The sequence below is a fragment of the Macrosteles quadrilineatus genome, unplaced genomic scaffold (genome assembly GCF_028750875.1).
Source record: "Macrosteles quadrilineatus isolate MER2022 unplaced genomic scaffold, UCM_ALF_1.0 Scaffold_1__1_contigs__length_201487025, whole genome shotgun sequence".
Classification (NCBI taxonomy): domain Eukaryota; kingdom Metazoa; phylum Arthropoda; class Insecta; order Hemiptera; family Cicadellidae; genus Macrosteles; species Macrosteles quadrilineatus.
In genome coordinates, this window is record NW_026542594.1 from 89681247 (window position 1) to 89706367 (window position 25121).

General features: G+C 34.1%; 1 protein-coding gene across 1 annotated transcript in view; it reads left to right on the plus strand.

Annotated features, from left to right (window-relative positions):
- The window catches only part of LOC128986335 (uncharacterized), a 30781-nt gene extending 11403 nt beyond the window's left edge, over nt 1–19378 (plus strand). The window contains exons 3-8 of the mRNA XM_054406700.1: nt 5874–8345; nt 9180–13569; nt 16509–16552; nt 16823–17089; nt 17419–17538; nt 19165–19378. Coding sequence (XP_054262675.1) covers nt 5874–8345; nt 9180–13569; nt 16509–16552; nt 16823–17089; nt 17419–17538; nt 19165–19329 — 7458 coding nt within the window. The 3' untranslated portion in view covers nt 19330–19378. The remainder of the gene's footprint in view (nt 1–5873; nt 8346–9179; nt 13570–16508; nt 16553–16822; nt 17090–17418; nt 17539–19164) is intronic.
- Nucleotides 19379–25121: the final 5743 nt, after the last annotated feature.

A 25121-nucleotide genomic window follows, 5' to 3' on the forward strand; every position in this document is an offset into this window, starting at 1 on the left:
GGGATGAGAAGTCTACTTGTGTTGGTTAGTCTATGGTAAATATTATTTAACATTACTTAAATAGACCTGTCAAACCAGTTAATGTAATTAGTATAGGATTCTTTCAGCTACCTCATTTGTTTATGTTTATGATCCATACTGACTGAGGCTGTTCTGATATTTGTGAAATGCTGTTAATATTTTACAGGGAATAATTAAGTCATTGTAAAAGAAATTATTCATGGATATAGTAAATAATATTAAGATTCTATAATCATTGCCGTATCAACCTAGGCACTTATCATGAGTTTTATGAGAATAATTTTTGTTTTTTCGTGTAAACAGTAATAAAATACCCCTGCCGCAGCAAACCTGCAGACTAAAGGAATTTCCTGATTATATAATTTCACTAAAATATGTTAGAAAACTACACTATTGACAGGTTTGTAACTATTGAGATAGCTTTTCGTTTACAGTACAAACCATTCAACATGTTATTTGATTATACCTTAAAATCTATGATTGATTTTCTATCCTAGGTAGCCTAAATAAGTGTTCACAGTGTGAGTTAATGAAAACGTACTATTATCGAGATAATACAGTTCAATTTTGTTTCTAAATTAAATGGTAGGTGTGAAACCATTTTTAAGCCATTTTCAAAGAACCAACATTGTCTCTTTTGTATACTGACCCTGTTGCAAGGCACGGGTAAAGCTGCTACTATATACACGGTGTATATAAAGTCACGCACGGGCTTAATATTTTCTAAACATCAACAGATAAATCAATAAGATTTGGTACATCAACACCACACCTAAAATTCTACTTTTTCAAGGAACTATGAATTTTCTGTCATATCACGGGGATGTCCCGCAAGGAGTCAGAAGGAAATCTTAAATAGAAGCATAGGTTGGCATGTACATCAAATTAAAGGTCATTACTAGCAGAATATAATGCCGCAAATTTGAACTCAAACGGACAACCGAGCCAATAATGACAGTTGTTCAAAGATTAATTTAATTTGCATTGCTATTATACGCTTACTCCTCAGGGGGCACAGCCCTAGGAATCGGAAGAAAATTGTTAACGTATACATAGGTCGATATGCACATCAAATTAAAGGTCTTCACTAGTAGATTACAATGCCGTAAATTCAAGCTCAAAAGAACGCCTGAGTAAAAAATGGCAGTCGTTCAATGATTCAAAATGGCGGATTCAAGAAATCTTTGAATGGCCGCCATTTTGCGCAGGATCAACCTTTCGAAGTGCGGTTTGCGGCATTGTATTCTACTAAAAAAGACCATTCATTTGATGTGCATATTGACCTATGCTCCTATTTAAGATTTCCTTCTGACTCCTTGCCCCCATGATATGACAGAAAATTCATAGTTCCTTGAAAAACTTTTAGGTGTGGTGTTGATGTACCAAATCTTATTGATTTATCTGTTGTTGTTAAGAAAATATTAAGCCCGTGCGGGACTTTATATACAATGGGTAAAATACACCATCCATTCAAATTCATATATATTAAATATATATATATATATGAATTTGAACGGAGGGTGTTTTAGGCCTCTGGGGACCTCAAAACAAAAAAAAGTAAATCGGTCCCGGGTCTAGGTCTTACCATGAGACCTACAGCTTATTCCCTATATGGGAAATTTGCTAATATATGGGAAATTCGCTAAAAGCAGCAATTAAGTTTACTGCACTTTTGTTTGGACTTGGTTTGAATGGATTCATATTCTTGTTCACAATTCATAAACTGGCCATGAGTAATATATACAACATAGCAATTCTTTGCCGCTCCTGGACTTCAACTGGCGCAAAAATAAGCTACATTTTACTGTATGAAAAAAGGCAGGTGTGGCTGGCGGGAATTCAGCAGCATGAGTTTGCTAGCATTTACCGTGTGAAAAACTGAAAATCAAATTAGGAAAATGGAAATCTTCAGGTTTGCTGAAGCAGGGGTATTTAAAGTTTATTTTTTTATTTTAATTTTTATGATGATTTTTTGATAAAAACCCACAAAAAACGGGAAAATACAAATTTTCTCAAAAATGGCCAGAAAGTTTTTAGTGAATTTCTCATATAGGGAATAAGCTATTACCGTAGGTCTCATGGTAATACCTAGACCCGGGACTGATTTACTTTTCGTTTTGAGGTCCCCAGGGGCCAAAAACACCCTCCGGTCAAATTCATATATTATATATATATTTTTATATTATATATTTTATATTTATATACAAATGCATTATTAAAAACTAAGTACCCTATTTTATTTCACTTTATATATATATATATACCTATATGTATATTTATTTATATATATCAAGGGTAGTCCCCGGGGGGCGTCAGGGGGTCGTGACCCCCCCTAAATATTTTTTATATAGATAAATTGTTATATCAGCGGAACTTTAATAATTTGTATTGCAAATCGTTCTACCAAATTCTAAAAAAAATGAGCACACTGAGAACCTAATTCTTCAGGTGGTAGCAGTGACAGCAACGGGCAACGTTAGTTGGGTAGTGTACTTTGTGTAGGATAACTGTTGCTTAAAACGGAATTACAGGGCAGGTATAACGCAGTCGTGTTGGGTGTAAGTTCTTAAACACTTCTTCGATAAAATAATTCAGGTTCGAAATCGTGGTCTGATTTTGGACATTTTCTGTTTAGCATGCACATCAGCACCAGTTGAAAGGGTATTTTCGTACCTAAATCAATAATGCTTGAATGTGTTGTAATGTATTCCTTTTTTATTAAAACCACAAATCTCAATAATTCAAAAACATGACATTATACAAGTTTATTTTTAAAAATTTCTTTGACCTTTAGATAAACTGGGAAGCTTAAACACATTAAACTAGGTCCTCAAAATTGCTTAAAAACCCCCATTTTAGCACGTCATTTCCAATTTAAAACCCCCCCAGGCCCCCCGGTGCCCCCCCCCCCCAAAGTATATGTCTAGGACGGCCCTTGATATACATATAAATACATACCACTATATGTGTGTGTGTGTGTCTGTTAGCGCGATAATCTGAGCAAAAATGATTTTGATGAAATTTGGTACAAACTTGTAAACCTACGTTTATTAAAACAAGTTCGCAAACCTGCATGATCGGACTATGGGTACCATACGGGGGTTTATGGGGGTTTTTTATGGGTGAAAATTAGTTTTTCCCATTTTTGACTCTAAAAACATAAAGTTTCACAATTTCTTTCCAGACCATTTTGTAGAGCTTAAAAAGAATTTAAATTTAAAATCCACATGTTATTCTTATGGAGAATAAATAAACTGTTGTACGGTAGTTTGTTTGTTTATAGATATAGATATTTTGATCAAATTTGACAATTTGTTTATTTCATACTAAGCTATTAACAATTCAATTAAAAACACACCTCAATACCTTCCCTGTAGCAGCAAACCCAGGTACAGTACTTATTAAAATTAATGTTATTTAAACAGGAAATTAATCTGACAATTTTCAGTGAATATTTTAGTAGAAATCCAGCCAGGTAAATGGAAATTCACTTAGTCTGCAGGTTTGCTGCGGCAAGGGTATTTGATTAAAACTTATTATGTTATGGCCCTTTTTACTCTAGACAAAAATAATACAACTCTTATTGCTGTAAAAATTAAGGTTCAAAAGTTATGGTAACTCATGTGATTTTCCCATTTAAAAAATCCCCCAAAAAATAAGGAAAATTAGATTTTTTTAAGAAAAGCATACTGATATTGATTAAACTTTAGTATGTTATAGTCTTTTTAACTCTTAACAAAAGGGTACCACTATCTACGATTTCTGTAAAAAATTGGGTTCAAAAGTTATTGTAACTTACTATACGTGATTTTTTTATAAAATGACAAAAATATTGGTTTTTTTTAAAGAGCTAGACCCAAAAATCTAAATAAATTGAATTTTATTTCCAAAAAGATCTACAGTGTAAAACATAAACATACACTTCAGTGAAACAAAACATCTTACTTACTAATGTACAAAATAAAAAGAATGTTATATAAAAAGTAAAAACATAATAGTCCTGAAAATAGGTGTTTACCAGACAAGTGTGGTCGTTCCCGTGGGAGACGAAGTCGAGTGCGGGATTACCATATGAGTACGGTAAACACATGTTGGACGAGTGACGTACAACATTTTACGCCATACTAACTTTAACAATAAAAAATCTGTACAAAGCCTTATCTATTCCCACCGACTAAAGGACTAACAATCACTACTTATGTACTTAGAGGTTATGTTTTTGTTTATAACCACTCATTGCCAAATATAATCAGCTGGTTTATGTCCGGTAAAAACTCATTACAGTACAGTAGTACGTAATGAAACCCCATTTGATTAAGCTGGTGGCAAACAGCTGTTTTCTGGACAAAATCCTTGTATGGGAAGCTTAGTATAGTGTGGCGTAATAGTATATTACGTTACTAGTCCTGAAAATAAGTGTTTAACGGACGAGTGTTGTCGTCTCGCACGGGATTACCACACGAGACCGGTACACACATTTTGGACGAGTTACGTACGATAGTTTACGCCATACTACTAAATATGTACAAATCCTTATACATTTCAACCTACTAAAGGACTAAAAATCACTAGTCATAACCTCTAAGAGAGGTTGTTTTTGTTCATAACCACTCATTGCCACCTAAACAGTATAATCAGCTGATTGGTGTCCGTTAAAACTCATTACAGTACAGTAGTACGCAATGAAACCCCATTTGAATAAGCTGGTGGCAAACAGCTGTTTTCTGGACTAAATCCTTGCGTGGGAAGTTCGTCAAAATAATGTAGTGTGGCGTAAAAATAATTACATAGAATTATATATTTCACATAAAGCGATGTTCAATGTAAAACATTTAGGAAATAAGCCTAAATTGACTGGAAGCCTGTGAGTAGGCTCAATCACTGTCAGTGCCAAACTTTTAATGTGTGTGTCGGAAAAGGAATGTAGAAATGTTAAAAGTGAAACTTGAAAGATGTTAAGTAATTTGTGTGAAGTAACAAATCCGAAGCTTAATGAGTGAATTGAGGCGGGTTGAGGGAATGAAGCAGAAAAGAGGGCATTGGCATAATAATGTAGTTGTTTAGTACGGTACTCAATAGTTAGTAGCTAAGTTACACACACCGATCTTGATTAAAGTTTAATATGTTATGGTTCTTATAATCCTAAACAGAATGGTAGAACTCCTATTGCTGTAAAAAATTACAGTTCAAGAGTGTTTGCAACTTTTGTGATTTTACCCATAAAAAGAATTAATTCGGGGCTCACCATAGGTGTTAATGGCAAGCTAATGGGATAAATTGTGTGTGAGATTGCTGATACTATTTATTACTTAATATATCCATAACTTTTGAACCTAAAATCAAAAGTATACCCTCAAAACATTGAAATGCACAATTTTCTAAACTGAATGAAGCATTGATGTACATTAAAGGTTACAGAGAAAGTTCTAAATGACTATATATATTTAAAATGTTTATGTGATTTTTATGGGGGAAAAGAAAACACAATAATGTCAGTTGTTGTATTTAATTTTTTTATAGGCTATATTTATTTAAATCAAAAACAGGCAAGGAGGCAAGTTTAGTTATTTCATCTTAAATACACTATTAACATTTTATCAAACAACACTTTTTTCGCTTCCCTGCAGCAGCAAACATAAGTACTTTTTGAATCTATTGTTATTTAAATAAGGAATATATACTGTAATATATGGCTTGTTTTTGGAAAAATTTTTACCCAAAATCCAATCATGCAAATTGAAATTTTCTTAGTCTGCAAGTTTTCTGGGGTAAGGCTATCATACGTATTTTTAAATTATTATTCCAATTGTTTTAATGACCAAGCTATGTCATGATAAAGTAACTGATTTTAGGTCAATCATCATAAACCTGTATCCCATGATGCAATGATGACGCCATCAAATGATCAAGGTTTTACTGATGTTATTAAAACAAATGAAAGAAATTTGGACGATTCAGGATCTAAAATTGTACCTGCACTTAATACTGTTAGTACTGCATCTGAAATAGCTACAATTGGGCCATTGGAATTAAATCATGAAAATAAAGTTTATGCTAAACAATCGGAGAGTCCTTTAGCTGCCACACAATTATTAGGAGGTCCTGCAGAAGAGGAGTTAAAGGAGGAGTCTAAACTAATGCAACCAACCCTTCAATCTGCTAGTCCTGATCAAGGCAAGACTTTTCCAACTGTTAAACCTGTTGTTAACTACACAACTTCTAAATCTGCTGATGATGGGACACGTCCATCAAAAACTCCAATGGATTCAGAGACATCACACATTTCTGATTCATCAGTAACCAAGCAAAACTACAGTCATTTATCCCCATCACAAACAGTAGCTAGCCCTATAGCCACACATGTTTCAGTTGATGCGAAATCTTCTAAAAAAGCTCAAACTAGTCAGGAGGATTTAGATTTGGTGCTTTCATTCAAAACTGCCCATCCTTCTTCAACCAATAAATACACTTCAGACCAGACAATTTCTAAACATGAAACGCTTGAGTCAAAGGAAGGAAACAAAGTTATTTCTGAACAGTCTGAGGTAAATGTGTTTGTGTCTGAAAAGGCAAAAGGTGCTATAATCCCTCATATTTCTAGTAATGAGTCATCTAATAAAGAACAACCAGAAAAACAAGATGAAATCGGTTCAGGGCACATACATCCTCCAGTTGAAACTGTGAATTCTGATGAGCAAATGGCTGTTCTAAAGACTACATTTGATTCATACCATGAAATATCTGAAGATAAAAAACATCAATCAAATACTTTAACTGACCCTAGTGAATCAGAAGTTACTTATCAATTGACAAAGAAGCAGTCTTTTTTGCCCAAGGTTTCTGGCAAGTCTTTGATTGCACCATTGGAATCTAAAGGCACAAAGGAATCATTTGTAAAATTGGCTAGCTCTGAAACCACACACACTCCAGTGGATGTATTATCTACTGAAATAGCTAAAAAAACTCAATCCGGAATCACAGATTCTGCACACAGGATCAGCAATGATGTGGCTGTTTTAAATGAGGGATCTGTTCCAAATAGGGTGATTTCTGAATATTCAAAAGATAAAAAAGATAAATCATATATTTTAAAAACTGTTGTATTTGATTCTGAATGTGCAAACATTTCTGACCCCTTGACAAGGAAGCAACCGTATGTGTCACAGATGTCCGAAATTGCTGTCAGTTCACCAAAGGAATCGGAACAGTTTGATAATAACTTAATTTCTTCACAAACATCAGTTGGTCCTGATACCACAAATTTTAAAAACAGTGAATTTAATTGTCCAGAAGAGAGATCCAACCAATCAAAAGCATCTGTTAAACAATCATTTAGTAAATCTTCACATTTAAAACAACCTGAATTGGAAAATGCAGAATTGATTCAGCCACCATCTTCTCACATTGTTAAGACTATATCCAAAGGGGATATCTCCACATCAAATGTCTTACCTTTTACGAAAGGCACAAGATCACACAATGAATCACCTTTGGGAAAAGAAATAAAAAGGTTGATTAATAGATACAATGCAGATTTAACTTCTTTGGAAGAAAGAAAAGAACATTTGGTACAACAAATTGAATTATCAGAATACCTCATTCCTATTGTTTCTGCAGGATATTTTTTAAAGCTATTTCAAAATATAGAGATACCCTATAAAGAAGATGAACCATTACCAAACCACAATGAAGAGGTAAAAGCAAGAGAAAAAGTCGAGAGTCTTATAATTTTCTTGAAGGAACTTCAACAAGCAATTGATCTAATAAGAAATGAAGAAGACATGATATTGAATAGAATAAAAGAACTTGGACAGTTTATTTCAGATGAACATAACCAGGTCCCTCATAAATTTGGAATACATAGATTAAATCAAGGAGAGGCTACTCCTGTTTTACTTGGAATCACGGATGGATTAGAAACTAATCAAAATAAAGCACCAATTTCAGACGATCAAAGAATAACATTTGATGAAGCATTAAAACCTAAAGACATTGATTGGAAAAAGATAAGTGAGAATTTACAATTTGAGATAAGTGAGCTCAGCACAAAACTAAATACTTCCTCACAACAGCTAAGGGAGAAAGAAGAACGAGTAAAGTTTTTAGAAGAAGAGTACGCTGCGTTAGAAAGGCAATTACAATCTAAAATTCAATTGCTAGAAAAAAGGCAAACCAAATTATTTACAGACATTATAGACCAAGAAGCACAAAAGAACATACAGGAAGAGCTTGACAACAAACAAATTATTTCTGGATTGCAAGAATCTTTGGCAGAAGTAAGGTCATTGAAAGAAAATTTATCAAAATATTCAACAAAAACTGAGGTATGTTATTAAAATATGAATTTACAAACTAAAGTAATTATGGTAAAGGATAAGTTATTTGAAATAGATATTTGTTTATTAAACAAAATATCTAGTACAAGAGTTTATTGATATTTTTACATCTACTAACTGATTAATATAGTGTCAATTATGAAAGTTGTTAAAGGATGTAAAAACAGTTTAAGTATAGGTGTATGCCTGAAGGGAATAAAGATGACAGCACATACTTATTCTGATTTTGCTCATTTTTGTCACATAAATTAATCATTTAATTTGTTTATTTATTATTTGAACCAAATGGCTATTCATTTATCAAACCCTGTTTATGGTCTTTTTATAAGGTTGAAGTTTTCTTGATTTCATAATGTATTCAGTATTTTCTTGGGTTCAATATTGTAATCTAATGTATTATTTACCAAGTAGATGATTCATTAGATCGAAGGTGTAAAACATGATGCTAATTACTTGAACTTGTGTGCTGTAACTGTCCAAATTCATTCACCCCACTAATTTCGGTGAGCAGGCCAAGAAAAATTGTGTTTACCAAAATTAGTTTTAATTTTTAATGCCATATTTTCATAAGTAATATTCCTTTTGAAATCCTGAAATATGCTTTTATTATTCTCTTAAGAATTTGTTGACAATCTGAAAGGTTACATCAGTACAGAACATTCAAGGGGGAGAAGTTAGCTAAAAACAGACAAATAATGTTGCAAATTTTGAAGTAGGTTCTTAAATATAGTAACTTTGACAGCATTTATTTTCCAAATTCATGCCTGTGATGTACGTGTATTCAATTCTAAGCTTATTTATCAATAAAACTTTGTTTTTTAGGCTGAAAATATAGACCCTAAGGTTGTTGCAGTAGCTGCTGCTGAAACTCCTACCTCTTCTCATGCTGACGTGTCAGATGTTTTAGATCTATTAGGCACTGAAAATATTGATCTCAAACCGTCAATTTTATCTCCGGAAGATGTTATCACATTTAAACCACAGAAAGATATAATTTCTCTAAAACCTCAAATCTTTGAGTCTGTAACTGCCTCAGAGATGATAGTTAAACCTATAAAATCAGATGAAGATTTAAAACACATGGCTGAAGACAAAGATATGGATGTTCCAGTCCATACATCTTCCCTGTTATCTATCAAACGGATGGATCAGGATGCATTATTAGAACAAGATGAAAGTCAAATAACAGAAACAGGAAAATGTGAGCTAGACCCTAGATTAGAAAGCAAATTACTTAAATATGATATCAAACAAAGAACAAGCTCTGTTGGAGCTCTAGATATCACTAAACAAAAAATTGTGTCCGAGACAACAGAATCTCATGATAAATTCTCAAAATCAAGTGAAAACCTGGAAAAGCATTCAAAGGTGTCTAATGAGCTGACATTATCAAATGAAGAACCTCAACAAATGTTTGACAATGAAGAAGAAAAAGAGAAAACATTGAATGCCTTACCTGACAAAGAAGCAACTACATTACCATCTAAAGTACAACTTATTAAAAGTTCTGAAAATAAATTATCCGAAATGGAGGGAGAGTCAAAATTACTTTCTACCATTATTGATGGTTCTACGAGTACTAAACTAAAAACCAATTTAGAATCTTTAACAGCTTCTCATGAGGTCACACCAGAAGTAGCAAATGTACAAGGAATCAAATCACAGACATCTGATCTCATATCTAAAACCGATAGTAAAACACCATCAAAAATGGAACCACTGTCTAAAGAACATGTTCCTGAAACCCTACAAAGCAAATTATCAAAATCTGAAATAGAACCACAACCAGTTAGTCAAACTATTGTGGATCCTGTTGGTGTTACAGGAAGTGAAATAGTACACAAATCAACAGCATCTGGTGTGGGACCTCAGGACATGTCAGAAAATGAAGAACATACAGAAAAGACCTCTGATGTTTTACCTGAAACAGAAGTGACAAAATCACAATCTAGAAGATCAGAACCTAAAACACAGTTACATATACCACTTGAAAGCAAATTATCCGAACTAGAGGGAGAGTCAAAATTACTTACTCCCATTATTTCAGTCCAAGGAAAGGCTCTCCCATCATTGGTTACTCCCATTATTGATGGTTCCATGAGTGAATCAAAAACCAAATTACTTTCTTCAACAGCTTCTCATGACGACTCACCAAAAATGGCAGATGTACAAGGAATTATATCACAGACAGCTGGTATCATTTCTAAAACCGATAGTAAAATGCCATCAAAAATGGAACCACTATCTAAAGAACATGTTCCTGAAACCCTACAAAGCAAATTATCAAAATCTGAAATAGAACCAAAACCAGTTAGTCAAAGTATTGTGGATCCTGTTGGTGTTACAGGAAGTGAAATAGTACACAAATCAACAGCACCTGGTGTGGGACCTCAGGACATGTCAGGAAATGAAGAACATATAGAAAAAACTTCTGATGTTTTACTTGACACAGAAGTGACCAAATCACAATCTAGAACATCAGAATCTAAAACACAATTACATATACCACCTGAAAATAAAATATCCGAACTAGAGGGAGATTCAAAATTACTTACTCCCATTATTGATGGTTCCATGAGTGGTCCCATTATTTCTGTGCAAGGAAAGGCTCTCCCATCATTGGTTTCTCCCATTATTGATGGTTCCATAAGTGAATCAAAAACCAAATTAGTATCTTCAACAGCTTCTCATGACGACTCACCAAAAATAGCAGATGTACAAGGAGTTATATCACAGACTTATGGTCTCATTCCTAAAACCGATAGTACAACACCATTAAAACAGGAACCACTATCTAAAGAACATGTTCCTGAAACCCTACAAAGCAAATTATCTAAATCTGAAATAGAACCACAACCAGTTAGTCAAACTATTGTGGATCCTGTTGTTGTTACAGGAAGTGAAATAGTACACAAATCAACAGTGTCTGGTGTGGGACCTCAGGACATGTCAGAAAATGAAGAACATACAGAAAATACCTCCAAAGTTTTACCTGACACAGAAGTGACTAAATCACAATCTAGAACATCAGAATCCAAAACACAACTACATTTACCACCTGAAAATAAATTATCTGAACTAGAGGGAGAGTCAAAATTACTTACTCCCATTATTTCTGTGCAAGAAAAGGCTCTTCCATCAGTGATTACTCCCATTATTGATGGTTCCATGAGTGAACCAAAAACCAAATTACTATCTTCAACAGCTTCTCATGATGACTCACCAAAAATGGCAGATGTACAAGGAATTATATCACAGACAGCTGGTATCATTTCTAAAACCGATAGTAAAATGCCATCAAAAATGGAACCACTATCTAAAGAACATGTTCCTGAAACCCTACAAAGCAAATTATCTAAATCTGAAAAAGAACCACAAACAGTTAGTAAAACTATTGTGGATCCTGTTGGTGTTACGGGAAGTGAAATAGTACACAAATCAACAGCATCTGGTATGGGACCTCAGGACATGTCAGAAAATGAAGAACATATAGAAAATACCTCTGATGTTTTACTTGTCACAGAAGTGACTAAATCACAATCTAGAACATCAGAATCCAAAACACAACTACATTTACCACCTGAAAATAAATTATCTGAACTAGAGGGAGAGTCAAAATTACTTACTCCCATTATTTCTGTGCAAGGAAAGGCTCTTCCATCAGTGCTTACTCCCATTATTGATGGTTCCATAAGTAAACCAAAAACCAAATTACTATCTTCAACAGCTTCTCATGATGACTCACCAAAAATGGCAGATGTACAAGGAATTATATCTCAGACTTATGGTCTCATTTCTAAAACCGATAGTACAACACCATTAAAACAGGAACCACTATCTAAAGAACATATTCCTGAAACCCTACAAAGCAAATTATCAAAATCTGAAATAGAACCAAAACCAGTTAGTCAAACTATTGTGGATCCTGTTGGTGTTACGGGAAGTGACATAGTACACAAATCAACAGCACCTGGTGTGGGACCTCAGGACATGTCAGGAAATGAAGAACATATAGAAAAAACTCCTGATGTTTTACCTGATAAAGAAGTGACAAAATCACAATCTAGAACATCAGAATCTAAAACACAACTACATATACCACCTAAAAATAAATTATCTGAACTAGAGGGAGAGTCAAAATTACTTGCTCCCATTATTTCTGTGCAAGAAAAGGCTCTTCCAACATTGGTTATTCCCATTATTGATGGTTCCATGAGTGAACCAAAAACCAAATTACTATCTTCAACAGCTTCTCATGATGACTCACCAAAAATGGCAAATGTACAAGGAATCAAATCACAGACATCTGATCTCATATCTAAAACCGATAGTAAAACACTATCAAAAATGGAACCACTGTCTAAAGAACATTTTCCTGAAACCCTACAAAGCAAATTATCAAAATCTGAAATAGAACCAAAACCAGTTAGTCAAAGTATTGTGGATCCTGTTGGTGTTACGGGAAGTGAAATAGTACACAAATCAACAGCACCTGGTGTGGGACCTCAGGACATGTCAGGAAATGAAGAACATATAGAAAAAACTTCTGATGTTTTACCTGACACAGAAGTGACCAAATCACAATCTAGAACATCTGAATTCAAAGAAAAACTACTTGTCCCACCTAAAGGTGAATTATCTGCAATAGAGAGAGAGTCAAAATCACTTCCTTCTGTTATTGATGATTCTACTAATAAGTCGAAAACCAAATTAGTACCTTCGTTGAGAGCTCCTCATGAGGTCTCACTAGAAACTGAAAATGGCCAAAAGGGAATATCACTCACATCTGATGTCATTTCTAAAACAGAACTTACATTGTCAACAAAAGAGTCACTACCTAAAGGATATACTACTGAAGCAGTACAAAACAAGCCTATTCATTCCAAGGTGCAACTTATCCCTGAAAAGTCTTCAAGGAACGCTAGCGGTACTTTAACCATAAAGCTGGATAATATTGATCCTCTTGAAGAAACAACTGTTTTAGCTTCTTCACAATCTAATAATGAACCAGAAATACCGCAACAGAAATTGTCAGTTCGTGCAGACACCAAGCCCATAAGAAGTGGTGCCATAGATGACCCTACAAAAAAAGTTGTTGGCCAAGTTAAAATGGTTGCAGAGCCAAAAACTCATCCCTTAAAAACGACTGATGGTAGACCTGTTAAGGTAGACACTACAGCCACAGAAGATATGTTAACATTAGTTAAAGAAGGTAAGCATACGTTTTCAGTTGTTACAGGCCTATTGAGTTTTTGTAGGTGTTCTAATTACCTATTTCATAAGAGTCTTTACATCTCATACTTTAAATGAAATAAAATACTGTTAATTATTAGCGAATTTCCCATATAGGGAATAAGCTATTACCGTAGGTCTCATGGTAAGACCTGAACCCGGGACCGATTTATTTTTTTGTTTTGAGGTCTCTAGAGGCCAAAAACACCATCCGATCAAATACATATATATATCTTACTAATATTATAAATCTGAAAGTTTGTGAGTTTGTGTGTATGTTTGTGTGTTGCTCAATCTTGCATAAACTACTGGACGGATTGGGCTGAAATTTGGCATGATGATAGCTCACATTCCCTATTAACATTTAGGCATATTCTTATCTCAAAAATCCTTTCGGGCTCTGCCCCAGTGGGTCTGTAGTTCCCCATGTTAACCTTATGAGTATTCATATTTAAAGGGAATTAGCCGTACCCGCGGGCTTTGCCCCGCTTAACTTCATAAGTATTCGCATGGCTCAATAACGTCCTGGTTGAAGTTCGCTCGCTACGCTCACTCACCTTCAGGTTGAAAATTGTTCGCTGCGCTCACTTGTTTTCAGGTTAGCTCGTTCGCTACGCTTACTCGCCTCCAGGTTGATGTTCGTTCGCTACGCTCACTCACCTTTTGGTTGCAAATTAGCTGTTGTCATAAATTTTAAAAAGTCATCCCTTTTATTGTTTATAAACTTTGATAAAGGTTTAATATTTAACATTAAAGAATTTAAACGTTGTTGAGTGCACAGGTGTGCTGCGATTGGGGTTTAATACATTTGGACTTATTAAAAAGTAAATAGTTTGCTGTGCTGCACTCTGTAGAAACACTGTGGCACTATTTCAAATCATGACTAATGCTAATACAGAATGTTGTGATTATTCAAACCTACAAAACAGTTGGTGAAAGTAAACATCTGCTTTTAAATTATATTTATTTGTAAACATTGTAGATCAAAAAGTCTGACATTGGCCCACTTTAACCCTCTAGGGCAGAGCCCTTTTGACGGATCTGCACCAAACTTCACTCGAACCATCCTTGAAAGATACTTAACAATGCCTGAAAGTTTCATTACAATCTGTCTAGCGGTTTCGGAGTCCATAACGTATATACACACACACACACACACATACATACATAGTTCCGCTTTTTTAGATATAGATTAAAGAATTTAGTCAGCTGTTTCAACTTTACAAGTTGGTTCTATAATATGCAATAGCATTAAAAAGTTATAAGGTTTCCCAGCAGGGTGCAGCACTATTATTATTTTGTTTGTGCATATATGACAACAGCTAATTTGAACTAAGCAGCAACAAAAAGCTGTGATACACAATGAGAACTGTCAAAGTAGGATTGTTTACAGTTAGGTTTGAGTTTTTAATTTAATGAATAATTTGTGATATTGTGCAAATGTTTGATAATTTAATTTTTTCTATTGTTTAGGTGCAATGGTAGAACATTATGGCAATGGTAGATGTGTTATACTTTATCATACTGTACCGTAAATTTATGAACCAAATTCTATCAAACTGTGTCCTCCCCCCATTGCAAACGCAAAACTTGAGTATAACTGCAATAAGCATTTTATACTTATATGCCAACCCCGTATGAAGGACGGGTGCTCTGCTAGTATGGTACAGTATATATATAAGTTATGTGTGTCCGTTAGCACGATAACTCGAGCAAAAATGATCCGATTTTGATTAAATTCGGTTTAAAAATGTAAAGCTACCTTTTATGAAAACTAGTTTGCGAACCAACATAATCTGACCATGGGAACGGAGGTTTATGGGGGGTTTTATGGGGTAAAAATGGTTTTTTTCCATATTTGACCAAAAAAAAATTTGCAATATCTTACTAAACCATTTTGTAGAGAAAGAAATAATTTAGTATACTGAAGCGCTGTTGTATGGTTAACGGTAACGGAGAAAATTCTAAAAAAGTGTAATTTAAAATTCTCATGTTATTCTTATGTAGAAAATGAAAACTGTTGGAGTTTACTTGTTTATGGATAATTGTATATGTTGATAAAATTTGGCAAATTTATTTATTTCATCCTATACTATTGACGTATGGTCAAAAAACACTTTTTACCCTCCCCGTAGCAGCAAACCTAAGCACTCGTTAAATCTAATGTTATTTTAACTAGCTGTTACCTGAAAGGATCCTGAAAGGATTGGAAAACTATAGGTTTGACTTTCAAGAGTTACCCTTACTACAATAATTTATTGATGGACTGGTTCTTTGTTGAACAAATTTATCCATACGAGTTCATGCATCCTTCCTCATGTAAAGTTCCTCTTTACATATTTTGTTGACACATACGTTGCAGCTCACTCTAAACCCATCTCCCCGCCTTTAAATTTAGTTTTGCTAACAGAGGGGCGTGTCTCAAAATTTTTCATAAGTTATTATTCTTTAGTATATTCTGTCTTTTTCTCCTTTCTACACAACCAGCCAATCTTAGGCTTTTACTCTTTACCATGGCTACAATATCAGGAACTTTTTCATCATATCCCTCTTTGTTTACAGGAACAATATTTAGCTAAATATCTTATTTTCAAAACATATGTTACGTTACTAGTTTTAACGTAAAAGATACCTTTTAGCTCTATGCCAAGAAATATGAACTGAATTATTTGTCTGGTTAGTCCCTATTATTTTAATTGTCTGACACTGTAGCCAACATATGACAGATGATATATGACAGCAATGTGCTTTGCATGGTAAGCCGTGGCTGTATAATCTCCATGTACGAATATTCATGGATACGATTTAAAAGTATTAGTTGAGCTAATATTTATACATCCTTCTTAATTATTTTCCTAAAAATATGTTAACTTAAAAATATAAAACAACTTAAAACAAACTGTCATTGTCCTGTTGCAGGTGTAGACATTAAATCAGTTCCACTTGAAATCAGCAAAGGAAAGGTGAGTTGTTTCTCTCAAATAAAACCTAATGCAATGGATCTGTATTTTTTATCTAAAAAAGTATAATTCTGTTTGTACAAGGTTAAAATATGGAGCCTAATAAATTTGTTTATATGGTAAATAATGTTTTCTGAAACCACGCAGGCTGTAAGTTATACAGTCTAATCTATTAAAATAAATTAAGATCAATATTCTGATCAAAAGAATTCCTCTATTTCAATAGTTAGGATTTATTATGCTCTTAGAAACATTATCACTGTCTTTTTGCAGGAACCAAGTCTGCCAACGAAGAAAATTGATGAACCCAAGATAGAAACACAAATTGTTCAACGTAAACTGTGGGAGAAGGATCACCTGATCAAGTCAATGGCTGACCAATTACGTGAGATATTCCACAACAGCCAGTCGCCTGGCAGCATCAAGGGTCTAGAGGAAGCCACAAGCAGTGACCCTGTCAAGACATATGACTTTGACGTAGATACTCTACTCATGTATCTCAAAGGGGAAGAGCCTCAGAACTACCCAGAATTCATGATGGTGATTTCATATTTAAACTATACAATCTTTGATGATTTCAATCTTTTAGCAAAGTAATAGTGTACCTTACCGAACAAAGCTATGGCTTAGCACATTTTAATTAATGGATTTCATGCTACATTTTGAGATGGAAACTTGTATACTTTAATGTAAATTATTAATTTTATATTGTAAAAATGTGCATTTTGCACTTTTTACAAAATGTACATTTCAAAATTTTTAATATAGGCTATCATAAATACTTTCGTTGTAGGCCATTCTCGGTATGTTAAGTTTACAGATTTGCTTGTAACTTACAAATGAAACTGAGCATAATTTAACTATTTCAGAGCAATGAAAAATACTCAAGCCTCAATCCACTAAACGTAAAAATAGTAAAAAAACTTGATGACAACAGTCTAATGATTGAATGGGGACCTCCACCGCCAGCAGAAGTTGTTGGATTTCAGGTGGGAGTAAAAAACAGTTACAATGTAGTAGGTACTAACTGAAACTTTGATCGATGCAAGGGGTAGAATAATAGGGGCAACTTATGCTGACAATAACAGTTACCACAAAAACAGATATGTATTGTATTACAATAGCTAGATGCTGCTAATTACCTAACATACTACAGGTGCAAGCATATGAATACTACTAGTACATTGGTAATACACTGTCAATTAACATTCCTCAGTGATACCGCACAGCAAACCTGGAGACTAAACAAATTTCCACAGTACTAAAATATTTCCTTAAATGTGATGTGGAAAGCGAATAGGGACCTCTTGTCGGGAATTTTCGATTTTGAGTTATATATATATTTGAAATCCTTAATAAATTCCGAATTACTTGGTGCAAATCCCATGCATCAACGATTTTTTCTGTCAAAGTTATAGGACTTTGAAGTTTTGTTATGGAAAAGGGTCATTTGGAGAAAAACTGTTTTGAAAATTTCAAATACGGATAAAAACAGTTTTTTTTCGTATTTAAGAAATGATTTTGGTATCAAAAGAAAGCTTATAATGTCCTCTTTGGAGGCAATACCAATTTTTTTTCTTAACTCACTGTAGTTTTAATTTAAATAATTGTTTTATCGAAGCATGTCGTAAAAATCGCACTTCAGAAAAGGGACCTCTTGTCGGCCCTAAGTTATTTCTCCATAAGATAAGAAAAGGTACCTCTTGTCGTGACCGCAAAATTTGTGAGATATTTTGTTCTCCGTTAACTGAATTTGTTGAAGTTCTCTAAACTTCCACTAGAATGCAGGACAATTCAATTTTTGGACTAATGTTTCTTTATAAAGTGAATATTAGAAATGGGACCTCTTGTCGTTATGGCGAAATAACATTGAGCGACAAGAGGTCCCTTTTCGCTTTCCACATCACAAATATGCCAGTGTTATTTCCTATTTAACGTTAGGTTCAATCAGCACTTTGGTTTGCTGCTACAGGGTATGTAATAAAGTATGTTATTGTTTTTTAGTGAAATGTTTATAGTTTAATAAAGCAATATGTTTGCCAATTTTGATAAAAATATCTATAAGCAAGTTTACTTATTCTTCCTAAAAATAACATAGAATTTAAATTAACAAATTTTTTTCGTAACCATCAATCATGTAAACACTTGTACAAAATTATTTGTTTTCAAGCTATTTAAAACGGTTTGGATAGAAATTGCAAAACTTTGAGGGTCAAAAATGGGAAAAACAACTCTTACCCCATTAAACCTCGTTCCCATTCCTATCATGCTGGTTTGCAAATGTGGGTTTACTAATTTTAATCAAAATTGGATTATTTTAAATCGAGTTATCATGCAAACAGACTTGTACAAGTGTATTATATAGTATAAGACTTAGGAACTGATGGTGTATTTAGACTTTTGGGACATCAAAACAAAAAAGTTAATCGGTCCCAAGTCTAGGTCTTATTATGAGACGCACAAGCTTCTTCCCTATATAGGAAATTCGCTGAAATAATCTCAAGATGACTGTGCTGTACCAATAGAGGAGATATTGCTATCTACTACCCTTTCTAGATATTGTTGTTCTGCTCTAGCCATATAAACCGTCACTTGTTATCTGTTTAATTTTTCAGATATTTGTAAATGGTCATTTCATGTACTGGGCACATTCAGCAAAGCGAAACTTGGCACTGCTTCAACCTCTGGACCTCAAGCTGCTCCTCGACATTACTGTCTGCCCTATCAATGTAGAAGGCCAAATTATGTTTCAATCCAGTACAACTTATAAGCCTGAGTGAAATAATTTAGAGATCAGTATTTATTTTTAATGTATATATTCTAATTTCATTCTTAGTGTATTCTAATTGGTTCTACATGTAAATACATTAAACTACTTAAACATTACCTATACTCTTAACTTCATATAATACTTTATCGGATCAGAATTAATCATACCTCAACAGTATATGGCATCATATTTTTAGGATTTAACTTTTGTTTACTGTCCAAGGGAGCTGTTACCGTATGACTTAATACCACAACTAGGAAACCATTTTGAAAACTCTCTATCACTTGCACTACACTTGACAAAGTCCCCCATAATTGTGTGTTCACTGTTCAGTGTGTCTCTTCTGTGTGTTCTATAGCCTACCTGTATTTCTTCTAAGGTATGCTAGAAGCTATCCCCCTTATTCTACAATTACAAATCCTGGCCTAGAGCCTTTCCTTGAACAAAACTAATACCGTAACATTCAAATAAACTAAAACAAGTAGGTTAGGTTATGGCTTGTTAGTGGGGCAAGGGACCTTTTGCTTGACACTAGTAACTTGTTGTCAGGCCAGTAGCCACGGCCATATAACTGTCATTTAAATGCAATAGGACCGAAAAACCTTTTATTGGCAGAAAGGTTGATTTTATTGTAAAATTTAAAAAAATAGATTTTAATGCTCGTGATGGGAGTACCTAGTGGGGTGGGGATTGGTCGAGCGAAAGCCCGTAGCTAAATGGCCGCCAACTCCAACTATCATTGCAGTGTGATGTGATTATTGCATTTCTGTAAATTTTCATGTGCAAAAATAACAGGAGGTCTGTTGTTTCCTCCAATTTTTGTTGTAATCTGTTTTTTCTCTTTTTTTTTGATGAAATGAAATAATATGTTTATTTTCCACATAATGTACAGTAAACAAAATACATAATTTTAAATACATAAACAATTACAAAATATAAACTAAAACAACAAAAAATAATATTTCTGCATTACCTTTTAATATTTTAAGAAAATCAGCAGTCATAAGCAAGTGCTGCCTGTGCATCTACTGGGTTGCTATAAAAAAAATAAGTAAACCAAAACCACTAGTGGATTGTAGGGACATAAATCCCTAAGAAGCTCAAATGTAAAACAAATAATTGTAATATTTAAACAATCTCAGAATCAAATTATCTATCTGTCAGAATAAATTATCTATATGTGTCATAATATATCCCTGTACACAATATCTTTTGTGTAAAAAAAGCCTCTTTGTTTGATTTTGTTGATGTTATCATACTTAATATTAATTAATACTTTCACATTTATAATATTAACTAGCGGAATACCCGTGTTTCGCAACAGTAACTTTCAGATAGGTTGAAATTTTTTATAAATTAGTGTTCAAGCCTTCAGTCAACAATTCAGCTAAAACCTGTTTTGCTCCAATCGATGTCATATTAAAGCAGCTATTATTATGTCTCACCCGGTCCATAAAGTGTATATGCTCAGGGTGGTTGCCCATGACCAGACTGCATAAATGTTTAGGTAGGTGCTGCAAAGGTAGTAGTTGCACTACCACCATTGCAGTACATGCCCGGTGTTTCTTCTTTCCATTTTAAGGCTTCGCAGTACTTAAATTTAAACGTCATCATGGTACCTATCACCACCGATGAGCTATCTCCTTCATAGTCTGTTTTCGGATTATATGTCATTGTTGATAGATGTGTCGTCACCATCCATTAAATCTTTGGCAAATATTTCAGGATGAGTTTGTTGAAAACCTATCGCTTGCGTCCTTCACCTGCTATTTCTTTGTTTGTCTGTGCACCTTACTCCTTAATGTATTTTGTTGAGATTCTGGAATTGGCTGACGATTGGGAGAAACAGTCTCTTTTTGTGGCTCTAAAACGTCGAAGTGCCCGCTAGACAGGGATTGTGTAAATCTGAGTCTTTTCACAGAATTACGTCCATCACTAAACTTGACAAATTTGAATAGTTGTGAAGCTACAATCAGCTCACACAACCCACCAAAGGTAAACAGCTTCGACATTTAATAGAAGTATTCTCTAGAATTTAGGCAATTCTTCCCGTCACTGTCGTAGAATAAGATTGAAAAGTAGTCCCAGTTCTTCACATTATCAACAATTGCTTCGCACACAGTGTTAGTGTGTGTATGTGTGTAAGGTGAGTTATAAATGACGGTGAAATAAATAAACACGCTTCGTCTCCTCTGATGTGAATGATAGGCCTATTGTGTGGAACGAACTTGCCATTAACATTTAACCTCAGTGTAGATACTATGAAACAGTTTAAACAACTACAATAGTTATTTGTACAACTAGTGAGCAAAGTGAGCAATTGCCTCACTCGAGAGGAGGAATGGTAGGCGAGTGATGAATGGTTTCTCGAGTGAGGCGATTGCACTTTGCACTCGAGTTGCACATTATATTTTTCCTACAGTTGTACCATAAAACAAATAAATTGGTAAAGAAACGTGCCTTCACGTCGCAAATCTGGAGTGAGACAAAGTAATTAGAGTGAGACAATGTTAACATTGTCTCACTGATGAGCGAATTGGTCACTTTCGTACCTTCACGTTGCAAATCTGGAGTGAGACAAAGTAATTAGAGTGAGACAATGTTAACATTGTCTCACTGATGAGCGAATTGGCCACTTTGCTTTCTCAAATCAGTGAGAGAACATGTGCATCGTTAGGTGACTGTAGGAAAAATATTAACAGAACAGAACCATACATCACAAGTGCTCACTTAAAAATTAAAATGCAATAAAAAACTAAGTTCAATTCTATTTAAGGTTATCTTATAAAAAGATAGGGCATTTGCCAGGAATTATTAAGGAAATTGACAGGAAAGCAGGCTTACCTTTAAAATAAGTCCATAGAGACACATAAAACATAAAACAGTAATTATTTTTGTGATTATAATTATTGTGATTGTAATTATTTTTTCAATAATTTTGTGATGTTTTATGTGTCTCTATGGACTTATTTTAAAGGTAAGCCTGCTTTCCTGTCAATTTCCTTAAGTTCAATTCTACTTTCTTCATCACTAATCACACATATTATTAGAAGTTGATAAAACTAAAATGCCACAATAAATTAGGTTAATCTCACTGACACAAAACTATGATGTTTATATAGTCGGAAATAAACTTATATAGTAAACTTAACAAGTTTACGCAAAGAGCAAGCAAACAGCTAGTTAATAATAACTAAACAGTAGTAGAGATGTTGTATTTGTGACATGTTAAGGATGTATTTTTAATAGAGTTAAACTACCACATAAATTATTCTGAATGGTACAAAGTTTCCTGTAATGTCCCGAGTTGTCAAGTTAGGCAGTGTGTACTGAAGATAAGTCAGGGTGTTAAACGTTCTGCTCCGTAATAATAACTGTAGCTTGGAGTAAATGTAGTTATAAACCCCTCAGTGTAGTTAGGTGTAACTCTGAAGACATTTAATTTCCTTTGTAAAAGCTTGAATTAAAATGTTTGGTAAAACTTGAAAAAAAATTATATTAAACGAGAGCTCGCCCCGTGGTCAAAAACTTGACCAAAAGTATGTATTGTGCAAACTTCTCTATTTTAACCCCACGCTGTAAATAAAACATGCGATTAGAATTTCTTCCATAACCTTCTTTTGGTACAACGCGCGTGTTAATCGGCCCAGTATTATGGTTAGGCTAATTGTCATAAGTTTTCCAAAAGCTTTTTAATATATAAGTTTTACTAAGATATATACGTTTCTTAAAACTCCCGGACCACGTCAAAACATTGTAGAGTAGTAAGTACTTCATTTTTATTGGGTATAAATTTTTGGCCGCCATCTTGGATCCCCTTGGGGGATTTTTTTGTTATCAAGCTTTCTTGATGAAATATTAGCCTACAATTATTATTTTATTTAAAATGTCAATATTTCAAAAACCAAATATAAAAATGGAAAACGGATTGCGGCATTGAGTTCAGCATAAAAAATTATTACAAAATTATTGGTAACAACACCACCTTCATATTTAAAATAATTTATCACATTTCAAAATGGTGGGTTTAAGATGGTGGCCGGCGGCCGAAAAAATACATCCATAAGTGAAAATAGGACAACAATGACTGGTGGTGTTACTTATCTTTATCTACACTATTTTGAGATTATGATCTTATTTTTTAAATGCACAATGTTAAAATGGGCTAAAATAAAGATATCAAAATGTATCATAACTTTAGAATGGATGAAGAAATTTAAAAACGAATTGTGACATTGTAATCAGTGTAAAATTCTAGTTTGAAACTATGGGTCACATACAAATTTCACAGTCAAACCTTTACGTTTGAAAAAAAAACTTTGTATCCATTATGGCGGATCCAAGATGGCGGACAAAATTTATACCCAATAAAAATGAAGTACTTACTACTCTTTAATTGTGACGGTATGTATTTCCACCTTAGAATACATACTGTTACTTTGGGTGACGTAGCTCAGGAATGAAACTCAGCACTCCTTACAAAACCCAACTTTATTATTACTCAAAACAACACAAAGAATACAAAGCTAAACTAACAATCAAAAAGGTAGAGTAGACTGGAACTGTATAAATCAGTTAGTAGCTTAAACCCCAATTTTGAAAACCATTTACAATTTCTTACCTGGACCCAAGGCCAGGGGCCTTGGGCTCCAGCTCACCCAGCAGGACCCCGTCCTCTGGTGCACCACCCAAACACTACCCACAAAACTGACCCCTTGATCAAGTGCACTGGCCTACTTAAAGCAACAGCCTTCAGTAGGTCAGCACAACAAGTTATTGTTTAACAACACTACCATAGACTAACCAACACAAGTAGACTTCTCATCCCATTGTAAATTTTGAAGCACGTTTTTCGTGTCTAGTTCATGTACGTGACACATGGGTGCTAGTGTTGACGAAACTTTGTTTCTATTATTTTAGAGCTAATTTCTTGATTTGTGCTTTACTGTTTGGTTATATAACTAGGGGACGAGTTATTGTTTATGATTAGATCGTATTATTTGGTTAAACGAGGATTTAAATGGCTGTAATAACGGGAAACAAAGTGTAAACAAAACACGACCTCTACAGAAAACCGTACAGAACTAACAATAAAATTGTCTTCAGCTGTTCCATAAGGATGAGAAATCTACTAAGGGAGTATGTTTTATCTATGACACTACTCACACAACATTGCCAAACACTTCCTCTTTACAATATTTGACCCTCCTGTCACCACTCATAATCTTTACCTTTGGTTGTGAACTATTAATTTTCCTTTTGTGTTTTATATTTAATATCATATGTTCAGCTGTTTAGTGTTTATTTATATTTTGTAAACAAATATTCAATTACATTCTGTAGTTCATCCAGACTAGACCTCTCTCTTCTCTTTCTTTTATAACTGTTTTACTACTAAAATTACCAACAACCTGCGTTCTGCCAATACTAATAATATTAACTATGATGTCCTCCTCCGGTTTGGAAGTGGTGGAGGACAAAACAAATTATATTAGTGATGGCGGGGGCAGCGGTGTTAACAATGGTCCTTCGCAAGAAATAACGAGCCAACCTATGGATGATATGAATTCGTTGAGCCTGAGAGGTGCGAATATAAGAAGACCTGAGAGCAGAGTAGATAAACAAAAATCATTGAGAACAAATCAATTAGATCCTCGAGAAAAACAGAAGCTGAAGATGAGCTACAAGAACTAATTGATTTACAAGAGATTGAGAGGGAGAAGGAACGATTAGAACAAGAATTTAAGATCAAGGAAATGGAAGAACAAAAGAAAATGGAAATGGAAAAAGCAAAAATGGATC